We start from the raw sequence: 24,867 nt of genomic DNA on the forward strand, positions 1-24,867 counted from the left end.
GGTGCTGCCCCCTAAATCTGCAGGGGCCTCTGCCCTGTGCATCCCCGAGTTTGCACTGGGGCCCCCACTGGAGTGAAGGGCGGGGGAGACGGCGGCCGAGCAGAGCAGAATCGCAGCAGGAAGGAATCTGAGAGGAGACCTCACAGGCCCCTGCTCTCTGCTGCTTCCAGGACCCGGTTCCTCTGAGGAGGGTGGGAAAAGGTGGGAGAAGGATCAGGCCCAGGGAGGCAAGAGCGGGGTGAGTCTGACACTTCACCTCTGGACACCACGGATTCCTGAGTCAGGGGCCGCCCTGGCCATGTGGGGACCACGACAGGCAAAGTGACTCCTGTGGCTGTGAGATGGGGACACCCAGAGGAGGATGAGATGAAAACTCATACACAAGAACTACTCAGACACAGGAAATGAGGGAGCCCTGGCTGGTGTGGCTCGGTGGATTGAGCACTGACCTGTGAACCAAAGGGTTGTTGGTTTGATTCCCAGTCAGGGCACATGCCTGGGTTGTGGGCCAAGACCCCATGGGGGGCGCTTGAGGGGCAACCACACACTGATGTTTCCCCCTGTTTCTCCCTCCATTCTCCACTCTAAAAATAAAAATAAAATAAAAATCTTAAAGGAAAAAAGTAAAGATGGAATCCTGCCATCTGTGACACCATGGATGGACCCTGAGAATATCATGCTAAGCTGAACAAGTCAGAGAGAAACAATGAAGAACCTTATGATTTCCCTCACAAGTGGGACATCAACCTGAAACTCAGGGACACAGACAGCAGTGTGGTGGTTCCCAGGGGGAAGGGGTCTGAGGGAGGAGGGGCCTCGTTCCTGGTGAGGGAAGATGGTTTGACTTTGGGTGGTGGGCGCACAGTGCAATGTACAGACCCTGTAACGTACAAATGTGCACCTGAAACCTACAGGAACCTCTTAACCAGTGAACCCCAATCAATTTATAAAAGGACATATTAATAATTTAATAAAATACTCTAATAATTTAATTAGAAAGCAACAGTAGATATAATAGCTACAAAAACAAAGAAACCACCAGTACCCCCAAAATACAGGCTGAGGACCAGACCCAGGCCTGAGTTCAAGCTGACGAGGCCACAGGAAGCCGTCACTGAGCACAGTCCTGGTGCCACCACAAGGCCTGGGTGACATTCAAGTCCCTGGGATCCCAGGTCCTGGTGGGAGAAGGTTCTCCTGAATCGGCAAAGACAAAGGAACAACAACGATGACCCAGGTGAAGAAGGACCAGGATGGGATGGCCTCACCCCAACTCTGCTGGGACAGAACAGCTCCCAGGGGAGAGGACACAGGTCCTGCTGGGGAAGGTGACCTGGTGACCACCTCCTGACATGATGCTGATAAGAACACAGACACGTTCTGATGCTGGTTGCAGGAACAGCAGGCAGGGATCCTTCCAGTCCCAAGGGGAGGCTGCAGTGACTGTTTCAGCACCAAGTCCTGGACAAGGGAGCTCTGTCACACTGGAAAGAAAGTTGTCATGAACAAACTCAGGTCAGTCTCAGAAGTGTCCCATTCCCCCACAGCCACCTCATGCTCAGAACGTCCCACTGAGAATCCCCAAAACACAGCTGTGCCCCTTGATCTAAATGCCCCCCACTTCGTGCCCTCAGGGTCTCACCATCAGGAGGTGTGAGACATTCATCAGAGCCCTGGGCACTGTTGCTGCCCGGAGAAGACACAACAGCAGAGTTACGGGGTGGGGGAGCCCCCCTCACACACTCCAGCCCACACTCTCCCAAGGGTCCCAAATGTCACCTCCCCAATACCCAGACTCACAGGCAGCCTTAGCATAGCTCTTCCTCCCTCTGCCTGTGGGAAGAAAACATTCTGTGAGAAGTCAGGGGGAACGCGGGATCCTGTGAACCTAGAGGGGCCTCATATTATGAAGCACAGGGAAGGTTCCAGAACTGTGACTGAACACCTAGGGTAGGATCAGGAAAGACAGGGAGAGTCCACAGGCTGGGACTGGACCTACACCCCCATGGGTGTCTTTCCTCAGCAGGCACCTTCCCCTCTAACATCTGACACCTGGGAATCAGTCCCCATCATTAGACTCATCAGGTGATAAATGTGTCCCTCACTTTCCCACAGGCCTCATTAAAGACTCAGTGTTAGGAAACAGGCCCCAGATGGACAAGCACCCGTTTGGGGACACGATGCCCATTAACCAGGCAGAGCACTCTTCCACCTGGGCTTGACCCCCAGGGGAACAGGGAACTCAGCCCCACCCCTTGCCCACCTGAGCACTTCCTCCTCCACATCACACCTCCAGCAGCCACAGCTCCAAGGACACCCAGGGCAGCAGCAATTCCCATGATGGTGATGGTAGTCGGAGGAGGGGGGTCTGCAAGGGAAAGGTGAGAGGTCAACCCTAGGCCTGACTCCTGACCCTGCTCAGGAACACCCTGAGGAGAGGCTCTGTGCCCACACCCCCTCCTCACCCCATCTCAGGGTCAGGGGCTCAGGCAGCCCCTGGTGATGCCCATGGCACGTGTATCTCTGCTCCTCTCCAGGGGGCACAGCCCCAGCCGCCAACTTCTGGAAGGTTCCATTCCCTGCAGGTCTGGTCTCCACAAGCTCCATGTCCTGGGTCAGGTCCTCCCCATCACGCTGCCAGGTCAGGGTGATGTCAGCAGGGTAGAAGCCCAGGGCCCGGCACTTCAGGGTGACCTCATGGTCAGAGATGGGGTGGTGGGTGACATGTGTCTTTGGAGGGTCTGAGGGGAGGGTGACAAAAATCAGGAACTCTGCATGGTCATGGGACACTCCAGCAGTGCTCCTGTGACCACTCTGAGAGTGGACAGGACAGCGGGGGTGGGGGTAGGGAGTGCAACACCCAGACACCAGCCTGGACAGAGGCTCCTGGGACAATCTATTTCCAGGAAAGTTCCAGAATCAGGGTGAGAACCCAGGGTAGGAGTGTCCAGGTCTCTCACGGGAGACACAGATTCAGGTTGTGGCTGATGACTCAGCAAACCCAGAGTCAGGCCTCCAGAGAGGGTCTCAGCCCCAGAACCAGGGAGAGGGTTCAGGTGCCCCAGGTGCTGCAGGGTGTGAGGGACCCACTGTGGGTGTTTCAGGGAGAGGCTGGGTCCCTTATTGTCCTTTACAGAAAGCTGGGCCTGCGGGTGAGTCACAGAATAAGGAGACCTGGGGGACTCTTCCCTCCCCTGAGCAGGAGCGGGATCCGACACTGCCCCCTTTTCCTCCTCTCCTTGTAGGAAGCACCCTCAAGCCTACAGATCCCCTTTTCGGGGAGCCCCGCGCCCTGGTACCTGCTCGTAGCAGGGTCTCCCCTTCCCCTTCTCCAGGAGCAGGTGGAGGAGGTGGAGCCGGCGCACGCCAGCGTCCTCCAGGTAGACCATCCCGAGGTCCGGGTCATGGACCTGCAGGGACTTGCGCCAGGTGATCCGGGCCGCCGTGTGGGCCTCGGTCTAGTAGAGCCGGTCCCCCCATTCGAATGGGCCATCTAGGCGGTGCGTCTTAGGCGAACTGAATCGTTTCCTGGGAGGAACCTTCTGTTGAATTCCACTCTGCAGCCACTCCCTTCCTTTTGTGGGTTGGGCCACTGACTCCGCCCCCAGGACAGGTCCGGGCCCGTACCTGCCCCGGGGTGATTAAAAGGAAACGCGGTCAAATCCCGTGGGCTGCTGCGCAGGGCGAGTCTCGCAACCTCCGGGTGAGGCTCGAACCACAGATTGTGCACCGTGCTCGAACCCGGGCGCCGGTGGCTCCCCGTCCTCGCTCTGGTTGTAGCGGGCGTGCAGCTCGTTCAGGTTCGCCGGCCTAGTCTGTTCGCTGGGCTTGATTTCCCGCGTCTGCTCGTCCTGCTTCTCAGGATCCTCCTGCTTCTCTCATGGACGCTCCATCCACCGTACCCGCGGCTCCGGCCTGGGCCTCGGGACGTCACTGTCGAGCCGCGAGATCCGAGTATCGTCCACATAGCAGAGGACGCTGTACCAGTTCTTCAGACGCAGGTCAGTCCGGTTCTTCAGGTCAGTCCGGACGCGCCGGTGTTGAAATTTTTCACAGTTCAAGGGCCTGAGGACGGGGCGTGGGGGGTGGGGGTGGGGGGGCGGGGCGAGCGGCTGGCTTCGATTTGAAGCGCTGGAAACCGGAAAGTTCGCGGTGCTTGAGCGGAGGGGGCGGGGCTGGGGGCGGGGCCGAGGAGGGAGTTTGCAGTTGGGATTGGGCTGCGGTTGCTGGCCACGCGGCTTTCCTGGGTCCTGGGTCCTGCGTCCTTCCCGGGTGCCCTCGCACCTGCTCCACGGAAGCCGTTCCCTCCCGACGCCGCACTCAGCGGCCCAGGTCTCTGTGAGGCTCCGGTCCCCCGAGAGCAGCACGAGCCGGTGTCTGGGACCCTGTCCAATCGTAGGGTCGGGGGAGGAATAGGTTGCTTAATTCGGATCCACGATCATGCTGATTGGTTTTTCTACAGTTCGCATATCCAATCACAATGAGGCTTGCGGTTGCGACAGGAATATCCGGGCATAGACGTAGGTTGTGACAATGGAAAATGAAATCCCAGGCAGAAGGGTAAGCCCGGAATCGAAGGGCACTGCCCCCAGCACTGAGGGTCCCTGCCTCAAACTCAGGCCTCAGACCTTGGCCCCGAGCCTCTAAAAGTAAATAAATACAATCTGAAAAAAGAAAGAAAGGAAATGCTAAGAAGTACAGGATTTCACTCACATATGAGACATAAAACTGAACTCAGGGACACAGACAGCAGTGTGGTGGTTCCCAGACAGAAGGGGATTGGGGGAGGAGGGGTCTCCTACTTGGTGAGCGAAGATGGTTGGACTTTAGGTGGTGGGCGCACAGTTCAATATACAGACCCTGTGTCATAGAAATGGGCACCTGAAACCTACAGGATCCTCTTAACCAGTGCACCCCAGTACATTTAGTAAAAATACACCCCAATAATTTAATAAAAACATTGCAATAATTTAATAAGAAATAAGAATATATACATAACATGTACAGAAAGAAAAAAATACCCCAAACGGGGGCTGAAGGCCTGAGCCCAGGGTGACGCGGCCACAGGAAGCCGTCACTGAGCGCAGTCCTGGAGCCAACACAAGGCCCAGGTGGCACTCAAGTCCCTGGGATCCCAGGTCCTGCTGGGAAGAGGTTCCCCTGAAGTGGCCAGGACAAAGGAGTAACAAAGATGACCCAGACGAGGAGTGACCAGGATGGGGTGGCCTCACCCCAACTCTGTGAGGACAGGACAGTCCCCACAGGAAAGGACACAGGTCCCTGTGGGGAGGGAGGCCTGGGGACCTGCTCCTCACTGTCCTGATAAGAATGGAGACAAGTTTTGATGCCGGTTTGCAGGACCAGAAGTCAGGGATCCTTAAAGTTCCAAGGGGATGCTGCAGTGACTGTTTTAGCACCAGGTCCCATAGAAAGCAGCTGTCACCCTGGAAAGAAAGTTGTCATGAACAAACTCCGGTCAGTCTCAGAAGTGTCCCATTCCCCCACATCCCACTGCAGGCTCAGATTGTCCCACTCTGAGCATCCCCAAAGCCCATTTGTGCCCTTCAGTCCCAATGCCCCCCTCTTCCTGCCGTCAGGGTCTCACCCTTAGGCGCTGTGAGAGACACATCAGAGTCTTAGACGATGTCGCTGCCTGGGGAAGACACAACAGCAGAGTTATGGGGTGGGGGAGCCCCCCTCACAGACTGCAGCCCACTCTCTCCCAAGGGTCCAAGATGTCACCTCCCAACACCCAGACTTACCAGCATCTGGAATGTAGCTCTCCCTGCCTCTGCCTGTGGGAAGAAAACGTTCTGTGAGAAGTCAGGGGGAAGGCTGTGTCTTGTGACCCTAAAGGAGCCCCACACTCCTGGAGCACAGAGAAATTTCCAGAACTGTGACTGAACATCAAGGTAGGATGAGGAAACACTGGGAAAGTACATGTGTGGGGACTGGGCCAACCACCCACCTGGACATCTGTCCATAGCAGAGACCCTACACTCTGACCTCTGACAGCTGGGAATCAGTCCCCATTGCTAGAACCATCAAATGATAAGGCCTTCACTTTCCCATGAGCCTCACTAAAGAATCAGTGTTAGGAAAAAGACCCTACAAGGATAAGCACCCGTGTGGGGACACGATGCCCATTAACCAGGCAGAGATGCCCATTGACCCCCAGGGGGACAGGGAACTCTGCCCCACCCCTTGCCCACCTGAGCACTTCCTCCTCCACATCACAGCTCCAGCAGCCACAGCTCCAAGGACACCCAGGGCAGCAGTGATGCCCAGGATGGTCATGGTGGTCTGAGGAGGGGGGTCTGCGAGGGGAAGGTGAGAGGTCAGCCTCAAGCCTGAGTCCTGACCCTGCTCAGGGACACCCTGAGGAGAGGCTCTGTGCCCACACCCCCTCCTCACCCCATCTCAGGGTCAGGGGCTCAGGCAGCCCCTGGTGCTGCACATGGCACGTGTATCTCTGCTCCTCTCCAGGGGACACGACCACAGCTGCCCACTTCTGGAAGGTTCCGTCCCCTGCAGGCCTGGTCTCCACAAGCTCCATGTCCTGGGTCAGGTTCTTCCCTTCACGCTGCCAGGTCAGGGTGATGTCAGCAGGGTAGAAGCCCAGGGCCCAGCACCTCAGGGTGACCTCGTGGTCAGAGATGGGGTGGTGAGTCACGTGAGTCTTTGGAGGGTCTGAGGGGAGGGTGAGAAAATTCAGGAACTCTGCATGGCCATGGGACACTCCAGCATGGCACCACCCAGACAGCAGCCTGGATAGGGCCATATTCCCTGGAAAGTTCCAGAATCAGGGAGAGAACCTAGTGTTGGAGTGTCCGGATCTGTAAGTTGAGAATCAGACTCAGGTGGAGGCAGAATGACTCACAAAAGTTGGAGTCAGGCCTCCAGATAGAGTCTCAGCTCCAGAACCAGGGAGAGCTCCTGGTGCCCCAGGTGCTTCAGGCTGTAAAACTCATTTTCACGGAGGTCACATCAGCCTCTCAGTTGCCTTCAAAGGGCCAAATGTAATTTCAACTCCTTAACAGTTAAGGATTAGTTACATTTATACAGTCCTAAAATAAGGAAACCTGGGGGACTCTTTCCTCTTGCGACCAGGAGGAGGATTCTGATACTGGTCCATTTTCCTCCTCTCCTTGTAGGAAAGTTTCCCCTGCCCACAGATGCCCTCCTGGGGAGACCCTGCCCCGAACCTGCTGGGAGCAGCGTCTCCTTCCCCTTCTCCAGGAGCAGGTGGAGGCGACGCACACACGTGTCCTCCAGGAAGAACATCCTAAGGTCCGCGTCAGGGACTCGCACAAGGTCGCTCCCGCTGACCCCGGAGGCCGAGGTCCAGGTTCGTAGGTCCGGGTTCAGGGCGAGGAAGTCGGTGCCCTCGTAGGCGAAGTGACTGAACCCGCGGAGGAAGCGCCCGTCCGATCTCACGATGCAGCCGGTCATTTCCTGCCAAGTGTGACACCCTGACCCCGCCCAAGGTCAGCCCCGCCCCACATTGCAGCAGCCTCAGGGTACTGCTGGGACCCCGAGATTCCGGCCCGTCTGTGGGGTTGGGTTTATCCCCGAGCCCTGGGCGCATGTGGCTCACCGTCCTGGCTCTGGTTGTAGTGCGCGCAGCTGGTTCAGGTTCGCTCTGCTCAGCTGTTCGTTGTGCCTGACTTCCCGCGTCTGCTCCTCCCAAAATTGTGCGCCCTCCTGCTGCACCCAGGGCACCCGCGGCTCCATCGTGGCACTCGCGGCCTCGCTGTCGAACCGCGCGATCTCCGTGTCGTCCACGTAGAGGACGCCGATGTAGCGGTTCTTCTGGCCTTGGGGTAGGTACATGGCGGCGCGGCAATATCCCAGGGTGTGGGGGCCTGGGGGCGGGGACGGGGGTGGACGCAGGTCCTGGGTTCGCTGTGGGGAGGTGGGAGCTGGGGCCTGGGAGACTGCAGGGTGGGCGGTGTTTGAAAGGATTGGGCCGGCCCTGGCTGGTGTAGCTCAGTGGATTGAGCCTGGGCCTGCGAACCAGAGGATGACGGTTCGATTCCCAGTCAGGGCACATGCCTGGGTTGCAGGCCAGGTTCCAGCAGGGGATACAGTTCCGGGCAGGGGGCCCACGAGAGGCAACCATACATTGATATTTCACTCCCTCTCTCCTCTCTTCTTCCCTTCCCCTCTAAAGATAAATAAATAAATAAAGGATTGGGCGGGAAATGGGGAGGCCTGACTGAGGCCGGAGTGCGGGAGGCCTGGGAGGCCAGGATCTGGGCCGGCGGTGCTGCCTGCGCACCGCAGGTCTGCGCCTCCGCAGGCCCCTCAGTCCTGTTCCATAGAGGCCATTCCCTCCCCACCCCGCACTCACCCGCCGCACTCACCCGCCCCGTTCTGGGCCAGGGCCAGGGCCAGGGTCCCCGACAACAGGAGGAGGTGGAGGGGTCGGGGGAACATGTCTCAGATCATACCAGTCTACCAAACCGTTTGGGTGGAGCCTTGGTTACCGGACCCACCGAGACGCGGATTGGCTTCCTCTGAGGCCGGACATCCAATGGGAGGGAGACTGAGCTGCGTCAGGAGGGTCCTTCCATCCCGCGCTGGGTAAACAAGGAGAACTCTTTGCTGAGTCCTGGAGTGAGTTGGCGTAGTCCGGTTGCGTAAAGAGAAAGGAGATTAGCCGGGGTGCCTAAAGAGAACAGAGACGTTAGGGGCGTTTCTTTATCTATTTTTCCCCTCATTCCGCTCTTTACTGACCTCTCATCACACTCAACACGTCTCCGACAGTTGTTTGGCTTCTTAGGAAGCGTCCTGCTCTCTGCACCCGGTATCACTTTAACTCGGTGTCACCGCCTTAACCCTGCACCTGTTACCCCCTTGACAGCATGAAGACAGTTGTGTTGTGCTGACTGACCACCTCCGGGTTCCCAGGAGTGATGTACAGGAAACTGCTATTGTTGCTGCTGCTTTAGTTTGGTTACAGAGGGATCTCACCTGAAGGATGAGCAGGAACATGAGCCAGCTGGATATGCAATAACTTCCGTGGTGGACAGAATTGACAGCTCTCATCCAATGGAAGTAAGATCTGCCCAGGGAGCTGAATTCACTGCTCTAACTCGGGCTTGTCACCTGTACAAAGGTCAGTAGCGAGTGTTTACAATGAGAGTCGTGTGCACCTGGTGTAGCTCAAAACTGTGAGATGATGGGGAAGTGGGTGAGGCCTCCTCACTTCCTCAGGGCAGCCCGCAAAGAAACGGAAAATCGGTTGCAGGATTATCAGATGCCACCCAGGACCCCAAACAATGGGCTATTATCAGAATTCTGGGGCATTCTAAAGCTGCCACCATGGAAGGGAAAGGAAGTTCATTTTGCCCACGCTGAATCTAGGCAGGTGGCATTGCACAGACAAATCCAGGCCCAAAAATGTACCCTGAGTTCTATTAAACCAATAAAGGATTATCGTTTATAGTTTCAACAGACAGCGATGGAGGGAGAAAAGGGAATATGCAACAGAAAGGGGGAAAGTTTGACCCAGGCAGAGAGATGTGGCTTGGACCCAATCAGAACCCATCTTCCCTGTAGGGGCCCAACTTCCTGCACTTGAACCTGCACAGGAGCCACCACACTGGGGTCCTGGAAAGGTGATTCCATGGAGTGAACACTGTCCCTGGAGACCTCCTCCTTCGGCAGCTCATGAGGACTACAGCAGGTGTCCTGTCTGTCCAAAGTGCAGCCCAGGCACCCACTCCCCAGGTCCCAAGGACATTTCCCACTCCCTGTGGGTCCCGGTGATGTTTGGCATTTTATCCAAATGTCACTGTGTCAGGGACACAAATGTACATGGGTGGTGACTTGTATGTTTCCTCACTGGGTTGAGGTGTTGCCTTGCAGGAGAGCGACAGCCTTAACATCTAGAAATTCTTGTGAGAAACAATAACTCCCCACTGGGGAGTCCCTCTGAGTGACATAGTGACCGAGGACTCATTTCACTGGGCAGGTCACCAAATCTGCCTGGAACCTTTGGCCTCTTCTGCAGCACTTTCACATGCCCCTCACCCCACCCTCTGGACTGGGGGACAGACCAAAGGGACACCAAAGTTCAACTGGACAGAGCTTCAGAAGCCTTCCCTCTGCCCTGGACAGAAGCTCTCCCTAGAGTGCACCTCAGCCTGAGAGCCACACCCTTCGGTGAACGTGAACCTTCTCCTTCGGGATTGGTCTCTGGCCTCCCTGTGCATCTGGTGAAGGGACCTATGGACCAATTTTGGACTGTTCGTGCCTGTTGTGTATGAGAAGCGGAGCTCTAGGTGTTCACCAGGGCGGGGCCACTCAGTCGCTGGGTTGTGATGCTGTATGTGGGGGCGGGGCCAAAGGAAAGCAATGGTGGACCCCTCTGCTACCTGCCTCTGCTGCTGGGGTCTGCCCGCGCCCTCTAGTCAGTCCCACTGCACACGAATGTGCCAGCGCGGTCAGCCCGCAGCCCCGCACCCACACTGGGTCCGCCAGATGCTACCCCGGCTGCCTGGGCGCCTGGGGTCGGGGGATCCTTCTTGCCCGGCCCTGCTCCGCTGCTGGCTCCGCCTCTCTTACCAGTCCCGGTTGAAGGGTTTGCTGTTGTCGGACTTCCGTATAGTTCAATTTTCTGTTATTTGGCTGCATCTTTGTTTACTAAACCGTTGTATTCAAACTTGGTTGTGGGAGAAGATACAATGTTTCCACCTACACCTCCATCTTGGCAGAAGTCCCACATGTCTCATTTTTCAAAGGCACCTGATAGTGTATGGAGATATGTCCCTTCCCTGACACTCGCCTCCATCCACAGCGGAGATCAAGGACTTTTCAAGGACGAGAAGCCGCCAACCAGGCAGGCAGACGGCTGTCCCAACACAGCAACGGGTCCTGTAGGCTCACAAGTTGATGCTGCTGTTGACGGAATGTACATAAGATGAGTTTGTAGTGTCATTATCCTCCTCATGGCTTCCTGGTAGAAACAGGACCCATCCATGCAGACCGCTTCCTTCTTAGATATGGAAAACTTATCTTTGGTGCCTGCTCATCTTTCCCACCTACTGGACAGTCATATTGGGTTTTTTTGTAAACATAGTTTTATTTATTTATTTTTAGAGAGAGGGGAAGGTAAAGAGAAAGAAAGAGTGGGGGAGAACATCAATGTGTAGTTGCCTCTCATGTGTCTTCTGCTGGGGTCTTGGCCTGCAACCCAGGCATGTGCCCTGACTGGGAACTGAACCGGCGACCCTTTGCTTCACAGGCCCGTGCGCCATCCATTGAGCTACACCAGCCAGGGCTGGACAATGGCATTCTAATGATCTATTAGGATAATGAAGTTAATGCTTGGTTGCCCACACATTGGGCTTCTCCTTCTATCATTATAAGCTTTGCTACATTTTTTTCCTCAATAAGTCTGTCACAACGAACCCATGGAGGGGAAATTCCTCCAAGAACACATCCCCAATGGTTCCCCTGTTGGAATCACAGGTGGCGCCCCCTAGAGGAGAGTTGTGTGCTATAGCAGTGGGTGATGAAAAATACCTGGTTGGGTGGGAAAGGCTTGCAGTGACCTGCCTTATCTGTCACAGTGTGTGTGGCCCTCAGACTCCTCTGGCTGGCTGTGGCCCTCAGACGCATGCGCCTGTGGCTGGATGTCTGTGAAAAACGAAAAATACCAATGGCTCCTTATTTCAAAAATGATTGTTATTACTCGGTGGGCGGCTGTCTCTGTAAATACCCCACTCTCCTGTATCCTGGACGCTTGTGGGAAGCCCGTATGGAACACTGAAACTCTAGTTCATTTGGGGGTGACTTCTACCCCCTTAACTGTGGATGGGAAAGTCAACATGTCTGGGTCCAGTCAGTGCACCCCAGCTGCTCCCTGGCCATGGCTGGCCAATGGCAACAACACCTCTGGTGGATCGAACCCCACCCGCCCTGGAAAGGAAATAAAAGGGGGTACTTGCAGGCTTAGGGGCTGGCCTTGGTGTTCAGGGACAAGCTGAACTTGCAGTCAACAAAGAACGTCATTCATCAGAAAAGGCTTTTTATCTGAAATGGGTCCTCGTTTTATCAGTGAGGCCTGAGCTCCATGGATGAACAGACTCCACAGACTGTGCAAACTCCGGACCAGACCCAGCAGTGGGACCTGTGGGATCCGGAACAACACAGGCCTGTTGTGCGCGCAGATGGAGACGCGGTCGGAGGTAGCTACCAAACCGTGGCGGCTGGAGTGGGAGCAGGAACCCAGGCTAGACAGTCATGGGACTCATATGTTCCCCCTGGATTTTGGAAAATTTAGATGGGCAAGGCAAGCTACATGTAGTGGGTTAGAAGCCCAGGCACGTCAGTGAGGTCCTAAGCTCAGATTCTCAGTGTTCAACAGCTAGCATAGGGACCCTCCTCGCCAACCCGGGGTACTTCCTACGGGAAGTAAGTGGGCCAAATTTATTCCAATAAATAATGGGGGCCCATCTCCCTGTCTAATCATAGAACCTGAGAAGGTGATGGTCACGCCCCCAATTTATATGGAATACAACTGGGGTCTGTTGTTTCTTCCACAAATCACTGCTATATGGAAAAGGGGCTTTTTTCTTGGGAGGGGTTGAGAATGCTGCTATACTAAGTGATTTTTATTGTGATAACACCATCTTTATGTTAAATATGAGTGGAAGGGGGTGTAACACTAAAATCCTAGGCGAAATCACTTTGCCCGAGGTTATTGATGCTGGAAGTCCGACATATTGGGAAAGTGAACCTGATCCTTCCCGTGAGGTGATTTCTATGGAAACCAAGTGGCCAGAAGGAAAATTAGAGCTTCTGAATCGTGAAATAGTAGCACTCCTGATACTACGGTTGTCCAGACAACCACGACATGCAAGGTAGGAAGGACAGCGCACCAGGGAGGGAAGACATGATTAGGTTACTGAGACTGTTGATACATGCACAGGGTTTTGGTGGCCTGGACGCCTGTTCCCCTCCGACGCTTCCTGTCTATTATTAGACGCTTTCTGTTGCTAATCGGTGTAGTGGGTTTAGTACAGTTACTCCTGTCCCCGACGTGCAAATGTTACACTAAGAGGCAGAAAAACAGAACTTACGACCAGCTGCAAAAAGACTGATATCTCGGCAGCTTGAAAACTGGAAAAGATCCAGAACGTTCACAAACAAGGGGGCGAAGGCTCTGGCTGCCTCCCGTTCCCCCGCCTTCTCTGAATGATGACAGTTGGACCTTCAACACCTTCCGGGGTTCCGGTCTGGCCCTGTTCCCAGCGGTTTGCTCTGTTCAGCAAGATAGTCGCTGACTCCAAGACGGCTGGGGAGTGAGCCTTCCTCACACCCAGGGGCCTCCTACCCACCCAAAGGGCTGGTCAGCAATTGGCGCTTTGACTGACTTATGACCAAAAGGGGGGCGTGTGGAAGGAAGGGGGCCACAGAGTAACCTGAGAAGCTCGGGGGCGGCCTGTGGGGCAGCCTTACACACTCCCAGACCTGAGGCAACCACACTGGTCGTCCTGTGTGACCCAGGGATGGTCCCCCTGTGGGTTCCAGTCTCACAGCTCTCCCTGCTCACGGCCTGAGGTCTGTTCTGTGGCTTGTCCCTAAAGAAAATGAGCTCCCAATAACCCACATATAAGTCTTTTTATGTGCAAATTACAAAATGTTGGGTTCCATTATTTGCTCCAGAAACCCCTCAGGGCTATCACTTCGGAAAGCCAGCATTCGAAGGTTTTCACGATGTGGAACTTCCACTTGACTTTCCCCACAGTAAGGAACGCATCATGTGCCCTCCACCCTCCCGTGGCGATGTATGAACTGCCTTTCCTTCCCCAGAAGGAGAAAACGTTTACATGGGCATTTAATTCATTTCCCCAGCCTGGGACCCACCTCACCACTGAATTGTGTGAATGCAAATCAGGCTGAGACCAGGACGGCCTGTGGGCTTGTCACGAAATACTCAAATTTCTCCCCATGTCTCATGTCAAAATGTTGGGCATGAAGTCCAAATTATTTTTCAACTCACGATGCTTTTTATCTTTTTCTTTTATTTGTTTTTTCCACCAGCCTTTATCCCCCCAACCACCGATACAACCCCCACCCCACTTACCACACTGTTGTCCGTGTCCATGAGATTTTTTATTTTTTAACTACAGTTGACATACAATGTTGTATTACTTTCAGCCACGGAACTCCGTGATTACACATTTATATAGCTATTTAAGGAATCTCCCTGAAAGTGTAGTACCCATCGGACACCATATGTAGTCACGACAATATCACTTCTTACTTTCCCCGCTGTACTCCACACCCTACTCATAAGTGAACAGACCTGACACAGGACAGCCACCATATTGTCCGTGACTTGGGTGGAAGTTAATAGAGGGGCTGAGGAGGGTGAGTGTGGAAGTGGTGAAGGGCACAGCAGGACAGTCTCAGAGCATCTCCCTGTCAATCCCTGATGAATGAGAAACACCAAATGGTGACTGTGTGACGGGGAGACCTGGCCACCAGGATGAACGTCCCCACTGTCAGGACAGGGAGGTGCAGCGTCCAGTCCTTGTTCCTTCCTGTCCCGCAGTCCTTGCTCCCGTGGTGGCCTCATCCACACTCATGGATTTAAATGTCATTTTTATAACATCACCTCCACACCTAGGTCTCCAGCCCAGACATTTCTCCTCAAAGTCCCCACACTCATCTGTCCAATCTGACTGCTCACTGGTGTTTCGAACAGACGTCTTACCTTGACCTTCTCTTCAGCTGAATGCTTGAAATGCCCACCCCTCCCCCCCACATACTCCTACCAGCATCTTCCCCGTCTCTGCTGGTATAACCCCATCTTTCTGCTGGAACAGCACAGATGTGGGGTGCCCTCCTTGACTCCTTCCCACACCCCAGATTGAATCACTGGGAAATGCTGTGAAATCCACCTTCCAAATGCATTCAGTGTCCAGTCCCTCCCCACTGTTCCCACCGCTCACAGCCCCATCAGAACACCCAGCCCCTGCAGCCTGGAACCCTGGGAGCTTCCCCACACCTCTCCCTCCTGCCTTGCTGGTCCCCGGGCTCCTGATTCTGTTCTCACCTCAGCAGCCAGACTGACCCTGTGGCCCGAGGGCTCTGCCTTGAGGAGGAACTCTCAGAGGAAGCCACGAAGGACATGGGCTCCTTCCAGGACTCAGCCTCCACAGAATGAGAGCAGTGTCTGCAGTGGATTAAGGACAGTGGACGCTGGAACAGTTCCTGCTTTAAGCAGGTGTCCTCATCTTCTGATTGGTCAGCTCTCTGAAGCCACACAGACACCCCTGAGGTCTATACGAGGGGGGCCTGGAAGCTTGGGGTGACTCCTAAGCATCAAAGCAGCACTCGGTTAGAATCAGGGGACTAACCAGCCACAGCCAGGGTCCAGAAGGTCACACTCAGATGTGCAGGAAGAAACCCTGAGTAGTGCATGGAGCACAGGTGGTCACAGGGAACATCACTGGGAAGCCGTGGGGTCCCCTTGTCCTGGGGCCCGCAGTCTGTCCTACCTGGGTCTCCACACCTCATGGGAAGTGTATGAGTCTAAAATGACAGCTTAACAAATGGGATGAAGGTGTGGATAGAAATACACCTGCCGGAAATGATACACCTTGGAGTTTTTCATCTAAATCAGTTCCGTTTAATTCATATATATAAATATATAGTTAAATTTATTGAATGCAGACGTGTTCAGATACTTGTTGCAGAAACTCCAGTCAGGGATCCTTCAAGTCCCAAGGGGTGGCTGCAGTGACTGTTTCAGCACCAAACCTGGACAAGGCAGCTCTGTCGTGCTGGGAAAGAAAGTTGTCATGAACAAATTCAGGTCAGTCTCAGAAGTGTCACCTCCCACAACCTACCGCAGGCTCAGAAATGTCCCACTTTGAGACTCCCCAAAACCCAGCTGCGCCCCTCGGTTCAAATACCCACCCACATCCTGCCTCTGGGTCTCACCCTTAGGAGCTGTGAGAGACACGTCAGAGCCCTGGGCACTGTCACTGCCTGGGGAAGACACAACAGCAGAGTTACGGGGTGGGGGAGCCCCCCTCACAGACTCCAGCCCACACTCTCCCAAGGGTCCCAGATGTCACCTCCCCAACACCAAGACTAAGAGGCAGCCTGAGTGTAGTTCTCCCTGCCTCTGCCTGTGGGAAGAAAATGTTCTGTGAGAAGTCAAGGGGAAGGCTGGGTCCTGTGACCCTAGAGGAGACCCACACTCCTGAAACAAGAGGAAGGTTCCAGAACTGTGACTGAACATCAGGGTAGGAAATACAGCGACAGTACATGTGTGGGGACTGGACCAATTGCCTTTCTGGATGTCTGTCCTCAGCAGGGACCCTCCCCTCTGACCTCTGACACCTGGGAATCAGTCCCCATCACTAGAATCATAAGGTGATAAACTGGCCCCTCACTTTCCCACGGGCCTCACTAAAGAGTCCGTGTTAGGAAACAGGCCCCAGATAGACAAGCACCCGTGTGGGGACACGATGCCCATTAACCAGGCAGAGCACACTTCCACCTGGGCCTGACTCCCAGGGGGACAGGGAACCCAGCCCCACCCCTTGCCCACCTGAGCACTTCCTCCTCCACATCACAGCTCCAGCAGCCACAGCTCCAAGGACACTCAGGGCAGCAGTGATGCCCACGATGATCATGGTGATCTGAGGAGGGGGGTCTGTGAAGGGAGGGTGAGAGGTCAACCTCAGGCCTGAGTCCTGACCCTGCTCAGGGACACCCTGAGGAGAGGCTCTGTGCCCACACCCCCTCCTACCCCATCTCAGGGTCAGGGGCTCAGGCAGCCCCTGGTGCTACACCTGGCACGTGTATCTCTGCTCCTCTCCAGGGGACACGGGCACAGCTGCCCACTTCTGGAAGGTCCCGTCCCCTGCAGGCCTGGTCTCCCCAAGCTCCATGCCCTGGGTCAGGTCCTCCCCATCACGCTGCCAGGTCAGGGTGATGTCCGCAGGGCAGAAGCCCAGGGCCCAGCACTTCAGGGTGACCTCATGGTCAGAGATGGGGTGGTGGGTCTGAGGGGAGGGTGAGAAAATTCAGGAACTTTGCATGGCCATGGGACACTCCAGCAGTGCTCATGTGACCACCCTGAGAGTGGACAGGACAGTGGGGGTGGGGGTGGGGGTAGCGAGTGCACCACCCAGACACCAGCCTGGACAGAGACATCTGGGATAATCTATTTCCTTGGAAAGTTCCCGAATCAGGGTGAGAACCTAGGGTAGGAGAGTCCAGGTCTGTAAGGGGAGACACAGACTCAGGTGGAGGCTGATGACTCAGCAAACCTGGAGTCAGGCCTCCAGAGAGGGTCTCAGCCCCAGAACCAGGGGGAGGTTCCTGGTGCCCCAGGTGCTGCAGGGTGTGAGGGACCCGCTGTGGGTGTTTCTGTGAGAGGCTGGGTCCCTTACTGTCCTTTAGAGAAAGCTGGGCCCGGTGGTGAGTCACAGAATAAGGACACCTGGGGGACTCTTCCCTCTCCCGAGCAGGGGGGACACTCTGACACTGCCCCATTCCCCTCCTCTCCTTGTAGGAAGCCGCCCCAGCCCACAGATCCCCTCCTGGGGAGGCCCGCGCCCTGGTACCTGCTCGGAGCAGGGTCTCCTTCCCCTGCTCCAGGAACAGGCGGAGCCAGTGCACGCACTTGCCCTCCAGGAAGGTCCTCATGCTGTCCGCATCAGAGACTTCATCAGCCTGTTCCTATTGATCCAGGGGGCCGTGTAGGCCATGGTCCAGGAGCGCAGGTTATCTTTAAAACCACAGTTATATTTAAAACCACAAAGACACTATGTTTTTCATATTAAAAACACTAGTACAAATCACTCTACATTCTAGAAAATGAATATATAGACCCTCTCAAGGAAAAATGCGTCTTGTTATGTGGTTTCAGTGAACTCGCTTGGGAAAAGCTTGCCACTGGACCGATTCCTAAAACATCATTCTACCACTGCATCTTTTGGTGCAATAAATTATTGCAATAAATTATTGTCATCAGAGCATATTCCTGGGTTCTTTTTTTAAAGATTATATTTATTTATCTTTAGAGGGAAAGGGAAGGAGAGAAATATCAATGTATGGTTGCCTCTTGTGCAGCCAGCCCTGCTGGGAACTGGCCTGCAACCCAGGCATGTGCCCTGACTGGGAATCGAACCGTGGTTGTTTGGTCCACAGGCCCGAGCTCAATCCACTGAGTCACAGCAGCCAGGGCTATTCCTGCGTTCTTACACATTTGATAATACAGGTAGAGACTGGGGGGATTATCATTTAACGCTCTGTCAGTTCATCAGCCTTTTCTGCAGGTTCAGCACAGCTGGTGGAGCAGATCGTGCCTTTCCCTGTGGCCTTTCTTCAAGACCTTCCACGAGTGGGGACACATCACCATGACCATAAACTCCGAGTCTTTACCAACAATTGCCATGGACACATCCTTTGGAGTTGGGCCCTGTGCTGCAGGAAGAGTCTCTCTCAAACCTCACAGACCGTGCTTAATCAATGCGTTCCAACTGCGCTCCATAAATTCAGACACACGTCTCTCCACGTAAGTGCGAGCTGACTGAGAATGGGCTCCCAGGGACGTGGCTCTTTGGTGAAAGGAGTTGGCAGATGGACGGGTTTGGAAACTATGAGGACCCGGATCACCATAATCAGCAATAAGCAGCCCGGCACCATAGGGTCTTCGGCCATCTCTTTGCATTGGTATCTGGATGCAGTTACTTCCAGGTGGAGCTACAAGATGACACACAGGAAGAGGTCTGTGCAATGCAAATCTGGAATTCCAACCCTCCTGGTGGGTAAAATCCCGTAACAGTCTAGCATCAGCCGTGAGTCCCGAGATGGAGACGCCAATGTGGTTGTCAACAAGGAGGATTTTTTCCCGATGAGCTGCAAGCTCTGACTGCGTTCCCTTCAATGCAACCAACACTGCGTGGGGTTTTGGTTTTAGGCCAACTGTGGCTGAACCTGGTTTGACAGCCCCTAGGGCATATTCAGTTCCATGAATCCTGCCCCGAGCACTCCACACAGTGACGTCATTGTCGTAGACCTGGCGGTCACCTCCCGCAAAGTGGCAGAGCAAGCAGCACAGTCGAAACTACTGCTTGGCCTGGATTTCACATTTGCTTCCGTGTTTAATCGGTTATTTTGGTGGCAGTATGTGAAGAAATAATCAGCCTCACACGGATACGTAGGAGGAGCATTTTTAATAAACATAAGTGTGGGTATTCATCTTTGAGCATTCACTAAAGCCACACACGGGGTACTTCCTGAAAATCCCTTTGCAAAGTAGAACCTGAAACTACACCATTGAGTGTTTCCTACTCTGTTGTGTTACTTCAGTGGCTCTTGTACTGATGCAGGATTATTGGAAAGTGATGCATCGTCTCACTAAGTGAGAGAGATCTCCCAGTGTTGGTGCATTTAATGACACGTCATCAAAAATCACACTTGTTAACGTTACCCCAGACCCCACTGGAAACGGTCGTCAGCTCTGGGAAGTCCTCTGGCTGCCCTGGGGAGACACACGTTTGCCAAAACCTGGGTTTCCTCTGAGAGCTTCCATTCCATCCAGACAGCAAGTGCTGTCAGGTGTCCACTGCCCATTGACTTTCCTTGAGGGAGAAGCTCACGTTCATTTGAGAGTGTTCGCCAGTTCACCAAACCTCAGTCATCACAGCTTCTGTGTCTCTCATTGTCTCACGTGAACTTGCTGTTCCTTAAAGAAGAGGCTGACTCAGCCCTCACAGGTCACTTTCCTGGCGTTGACACTTGGGAATGGAGCAGGAGTGTGTTTGTGCACTTTCTTGGTCATCATGGGAGACATTTTAGTTTCCCCATGATGTTCCCGATTTTCGTTAAAGACCATTAAAAATTTTATCCATTTGGCCTTTTGGTCCTGCCTCTTCTTAGGAAGCAGCGGGACTAGGTGCTCCATGATGCTCCCTGTGCCGCTGAAGGACACAAAGAAGAAATTTGGCTAGAAAGTCAGCCAAGAAAGACAAAGACCCAGTGAAGAACGCGGGGCAAGGCCAACAAGAAGTAGTAGTTCAAAGACAAATCTGGATGTAGGGGTCTGTACACTTGGGTGATTTGATGTTTCTCCAAAAAAAAAAAAAACCTCTGCAGGAGACGTGATGCGTGAAAGGCGCATCGGTGTGATGAAGCTGTCAGTCACCAGTTGCCCCACAGTCGGGGCCCATTTTGACATATTGTAACTCTCGACTGAGGAAGAACATTGATGTAGTACTTAAAAAATATGTATTTATTTTTAGAGAGGGGGAAGAGGAGGAGAAAGAGAGGGAGAGAAACACCAATGTGTGGTTGCCTTTCATGTGTCCCCTGTTGGGGACCTGGCCTGCAACCCAGGCTTGTGCCCTGACTGAGATTCGAACCAGCGACCCTTTGGTTTGCAGGCCCATGCTCCATCCACTGAGCCACAGCAGCCAGGACTGATGTGGTCCTTTTTAATTGTTTGGCCTGGAGAGGTGTACTCGTGGTGGACAACATCTTCACAACCGAAAAACACTGTTAACGTAGTTTGATGTTTTTTTTTTCTTAAAGATTTTATTTATTTATTTATCTTTAGAGGGGAAGGAGAGAGGGAGAGAAACATCAATGTATGGTTGCCTTTCGGGGGTCCCCTGCTGGGAGTTGGCCTGCAGGGAACCAGCCTGCAACCCAGGCATGTGCCCTGACTGGGAATCGAACCACGATCCTCTGGTTCCCAGGCCCGTGCTCAATCCACTGAGCTACACCAGCCAGGGCCAACGTAGCTTGATGTGCCTCTGCTGCGCCTTCTTCTTGACCATCTTTGGAGCGTCCGTGCCACACTTTTATTTGCGCTGCACTCACTGCATCCTCGCCTCATCTGTGAAAGCCTTCTGAGTCCTCCAATTACTTTTCGTGGAAGAATGTTCAAGCTTGACGCAAAATCTGATTCGTTGCTCTACTCGCTCAGTCATTTCGAATGTGACACCACAGGGTAGCATACATGCTCAACAGCATCTACCGCCCCCACTGACCCGCACAGTGGAGGCATCACTGTTCACGCATGCGCATTGCAGTCCACTCGCCTTGGATGCCAGGTTACACTGACAAACCTGAGAATGGTCCTGCAAACCATTCTCCCTATAGTAACAGTGCCTGTACTTTTTCCAGACAGATTTTGTATAGCCTTTACAAGTATTGCTGTCCCAGCTTTTTGGGTTGTGCTTTATTTGTTTTCATTTACATGAAATACCTTTTCCATTTCTCTACTTTGAGTCTCTGTGTGTCCTTCGATTTTATGGAGTCTCTTGTAGGCAGCACATGTAAGGGTCTTGTTCTCTTATCTCTTCGGTGACCCCATGTCTTTTGACTAGAGCCATGAATCCACCTGCATTTAAAGTAATTTTTGATAGATATGGATTTATTGCCATGTTATTACTCATAGTTTTTCTTTCTTCTTTTTGAAGAAGACACTTTAACGTCTCATGTAATACTTGTTGGGTGGTGATGAACTCCTGCATTTTCTCGTCTGGGAAACTCTTTCTCTGGCCCTCAATTCTAAATGATGGCTTTGCTGGGTGGAGTAATCTTGGTGGTAGGTCCTTGCTACTCGTCACTTTGAATATTACTTGCCAATCTCCTTTGGCCTGAGGAGTTTTTATTGAGAAATCAGCTGACGACCTTATGGGAGCTTCATAGTAGGTAGTTACCGGCTTTTATCTTGGTGCTTTTAAATTCTCTTTGTCTTTACCCGTTGCACTTTATTCACGCTGTTTTTTGGTGTGAGCCTTTATCGGATCATCTTGTTTGGACTCTGCACTTCCTGGACTTGTGTATTTCCTTTGCTAAATTGGGAAAGTTTTAAGTCATTGTTTTTCCAAATTGACTTCCCTTCCTGGCTCTTTCTCCTCTTTTGGGCACCCCCAGGATGGTAATCCTGGTGGGTTGAAGGAGCCAGAGGCTCCTTCCACTACCCTCATTTGCTTGGATTCTTTTTTTTTTTTTTTTTTTTGGTGTTCGGATTGGTTGTTTTCTGGTTTCCTATCTCCCATATTGCTGATGGGATCATCTGCTTCATCTACTCTTCTGCTGAAACTCTGCAAAGCACATCTTTTAGTCCTCACCCCAGGAAATTTTTTTCATTTCTTTTAGAGAGCCAGGGAGAGAGAGAGAGAGAGAGAGAGAGACATCGATTAGTTGCCTTCTGGACGTGCTCTGAGCAGGTTCCAAACCTGCAACCGAGGTTTGTGCCCTGACTGGGAATCGAACTTGCAACCCTCTAATGTGTGCGATGGCATTCTAATTTTCAGAGAGAGAGGCTAAGGGGGAAAGAGAGGGAAAGATCATTGTGCAGTTGTCTCTCGAGTGCCCCATGGGGCACAACCCACACATGTGCCCTGACTGGGAATCAAACTGGCAACCCTTTGGTTTGCAGGCCCGGGCTGAATCCACTGAGCCACACCAGCCAGGCCTATTGTGTTTCTTTTTAATTGAAGGTGCCCTGACTGGTGTGGCTCAGTGTGTTGGTCCATGTCCTGAAAACCAAAAGTGGCCTGTTCGATTCCTGGTCAGGGCTCTTGTCTGGGTTGTGGGCCACGTGTCTGTCTGGGTGCACGTGAGAGACAACTATTTGGTGTTTTTCTCTCACACAGATATTTCCTCCCTCTCTCTCTCCTTTCTGCACCCTCTCTAAAAATAAATGAACAAAAAATTTAAAAAGTAATTGAAGGTAAGGCTCTTCACCAGAAAAAATGTTTCAACCTACTAGAGGCTCAGATGATACCACAGCATTTTTTTAAGCAATAGAGTATATTTTAATGAAGGTATGCATATTCATTTCTATTTTTGAAAGATTTTTAAATTAATTTATCTTTAGAGGCGAGGGCAAGGTGAGAGGGGGAGAAATGTCAATGTATGGTTGCCTCCTGCGTGTCCCCTGCTGGGAACTGGCCTGCAACCCAGCCATGTGCCCTGACTGGGAATCGAACTGTGGTTGTTTGGTTTCAGAGCCATGCTCAATCCACTGACCTACCCAGCCAGGGCTGCATATTAATTTCTAGGTGTGACACTGTTACCACTTGAAAGACCACCGTAGCTACCTGTTGTATGCATGGAGAAACCAAAAAAATTTGTATGACTTAGATTATGGCAACATTTGCCTTATTGTGGTGGTTTGGATCCAGTCTCGTAATATCTCCAAGCTATGTCTGCATTCCTGATGTGAAAATGGTGAGTCATCTACCCCGTCCTCAGGAAACACTGGTTGAGTGACCCCTCACTGTAGGACACCTCCGTGCTCTGGTGACAGTGTCTTTACTGATGTGTCCCCAGCCCCCTGCTGGGAGATGGCAGCCACAGCTGGCCCTGCACTCACGCTGCCATCGATGCCCCCGCACTGCCCCAGGGTGCTGCCCCCTAAATCTGCAGGGGCCTCTGCCCTGTGCATCCCCGAGTTTGCACTGGGGCCCCCACTGGAGTGAAGGGCGGGGGAGACGGCGGCCGAGCAGAGCAGAATCGCAGCAGGAAGGAATCTGAGAGGAGACCTCACAGGCCCCTGCTCTCTGCTGCTTCCAGGACCCGGTTCCTCTGAGGAGGGTGGGAAAAGGTGGGAGAAGGATCAGGCCCAGGGAGGCAAGAGCGGGGTGAGTCTGACACTTCACCTCTGGACACCACGGATTCCTGAGTCAGGGGCCGCCCTGGCCATGTGGGGACCACGACAGGCAAAGTGACTCCTGTGGCTGTGAGATGGGGACACCCAGAGGAGGATGAGATGAAAACTCATACACAAGAACTACTCAGACACAGGAAATGAGGGAGCCCTGGCTGGTGTGGCTCGGTGGATTGAGCACTGACCTGTGAACCAAAGGGTTGTTGGTTTGATTCCCAGTCAGGGCACATGCCTTGGTTGTGGGCCAAGACCCCATGGGGGGCGCTTGAGGGGCAACCACACACTGATGTTTCCCCCTGTTTCTCCCTCCATTCCCCACTCTAAAAATAAAAATAAAATAAAAATCTTAAAGGAAAAAAGTAAAGATGGAATCCTGCCATCTGTGACACCATGGATGGACCCTGAGAATATCATGCTAAGCTGAACAAGTCAGAGAGAAACAATTAAGAACCTTATGATTTCCCTCACATGTGGGACATAGACCTGGAACTCAGGGACACAGACAGCAGTGTGGTGGTTCCCAGAGGGAAGGGGTCTGAGGGAGGAGGGGCCTCGTTCCTGGTGAGGGAAGATGGTTTGACTTTGGGTGGTGGGCGCACAGTACAATGTACAGACCCTGTACCGTACAAATGTGCACCTGAAACCTACAGGAACCTCTTATCCAGTGAACCCCAATCAATTTATAAAAGGACATCTTAATAATTTAATAAAATACTCTAATAATTTAATTAGAAACCAACAGTAGATATAATAGCTACAAAAACAAAGAAACCACAAGTACCCCCAAAATACAGGCTGAGGACCAGACCCAGGCCTGAGTTCAGGCTGACGAGGAGGCCACAGGAGGCCCTCACTGAGCACAGTCCTGGAGGCACCAAGAGGCCTGGGTGACATTCAAGTCCCTGGGATCCCAGGTCCTGGTGGGAGAAGGTTCTCCTGAATCGGCAAAGACAAAGGAACAACAACGATGACCGAGGTGAAGAAGGACCAGGATGGGGTGGCCTCACCCCAACTCTGCTGGGCAAGAACAGCCCCCAGGGGAGAGGACACAGGTCCTGGTGGGGAAGGTGACCTGGTGACCACCTCCTGACATGATGCTGATAAGAACACAGACACGTTCTGATGCTGGTTGCAGGAACAGCAGGCAGGGATCCTTCAAGTCCCAAGGGGAGGCTGCAGTGACTGTTTCAGCACCAAGTCCT

The 24,867-nt window shown here is 53.2% G+C and overlaps 2 protein-coding genes and 2 long non-coding RNA genes across 5 annotated transcripts in view; 1 reads left to right on the top strand and 3 right to left on the bottom strand.

Moving 5' to 3' along the window:
- Positions 1 to 966: 966 nt before the first annotated feature.
- The window catches only part of LOC118978542 (patr class I histocompatibility antigen, A-2 alpha chain-like), a 68,083-nt gene continuing 44,182 nt past the window's right edge, over positions 967 to 24,867 (bottom strand). The window contains exons 7-8 of one of the 2 annotated variants that reach the window (XM_037034024.1): positions 15,964 to 16,011; positions 967 to 1,484 (exon numbers count right to left, since the gene is read on the bottom strand). In XM_037034024.1, the coding sequence (XP_036889919.1) occupies positions 1,480 to 1,484; positions 15,964 to 16,011 (53 nt within the window). In that variant the 3' untranslated portion in view covers positions 967 to 1,479. Of the gene's footprint in view, positions 1,485 to 5,317; positions 5,439 to 15,963; positions 16,012 to 24,867 lie in introns of those variants that run through there. The other variant, XM_037034021.1, reaches the window with a different exon arrangement.
- On the top strand, positions 5,040 to 24,595 carry LOC118978544 (uncharacterized). The gene is made up of 4 exons (XR_005064745.1): positions 5,040 to 5,052; positions 7,627 to 7,629; positions 17,268 to 17,279; positions 24,509 to 24,595. It is a non-coding gene; the product is annotated as an uncharacterized LOC118978544 (long non-coding RNA).
- LOC118978543 (patr class I histocompatibility antigen, A-126 alpha chain-like) lies at positions 7,499 to 9,115 on the bottom strand. The gene is made up of 2 exons (XM_037034027.1): positions 8,367 to 9,115; positions 7,499 to 7,865 (listed from the first exon to the last, which is right to left on the bottom strand). The coding sequence occupies exons 1-2, from the start codon at positions 8,437 to 8,439 to the stop codon at positions 7,594 to 7,596; spliced, it is 345 nt and encodes a 114-aa protein (XP_036889922.1). The 5' UTR covers positions 8,440 to 9,115; the 3' UTR covers positions 7,499 to 7,593.
- On the bottom strand, positions 16,018 to 16,812 carry LOC118978546 (uncharacterized). Its single transcript, XR_005064747.1, has 3 exons — positions 16,781 to 16,812; positions 16,580 to 16,684; positions 16,018 to 16,154 (listed from the first exon to the last, which is right to left on the bottom strand). It is a non-coding gene; the product is annotated as an uncharacterized LOC118978546 (long non-coding RNA).

The sequence above is a fragment of the Sturnira hondurensis genome, unplaced genomic scaffold (genome assembly GCF_014824575.4).
Source record: "Sturnira hondurensis isolate 20B ecotype Veracruz unplaced genomic scaffold, ASM1482457v3 Scaffold0021955, whole genome shotgun sequence".
Taxonomy (NCBI): Eukaryota; Metazoa; Chordata; class Mammalia; order Chiroptera; family Phyllostomidae; genus Sturnira; species Sturnira hondurensis.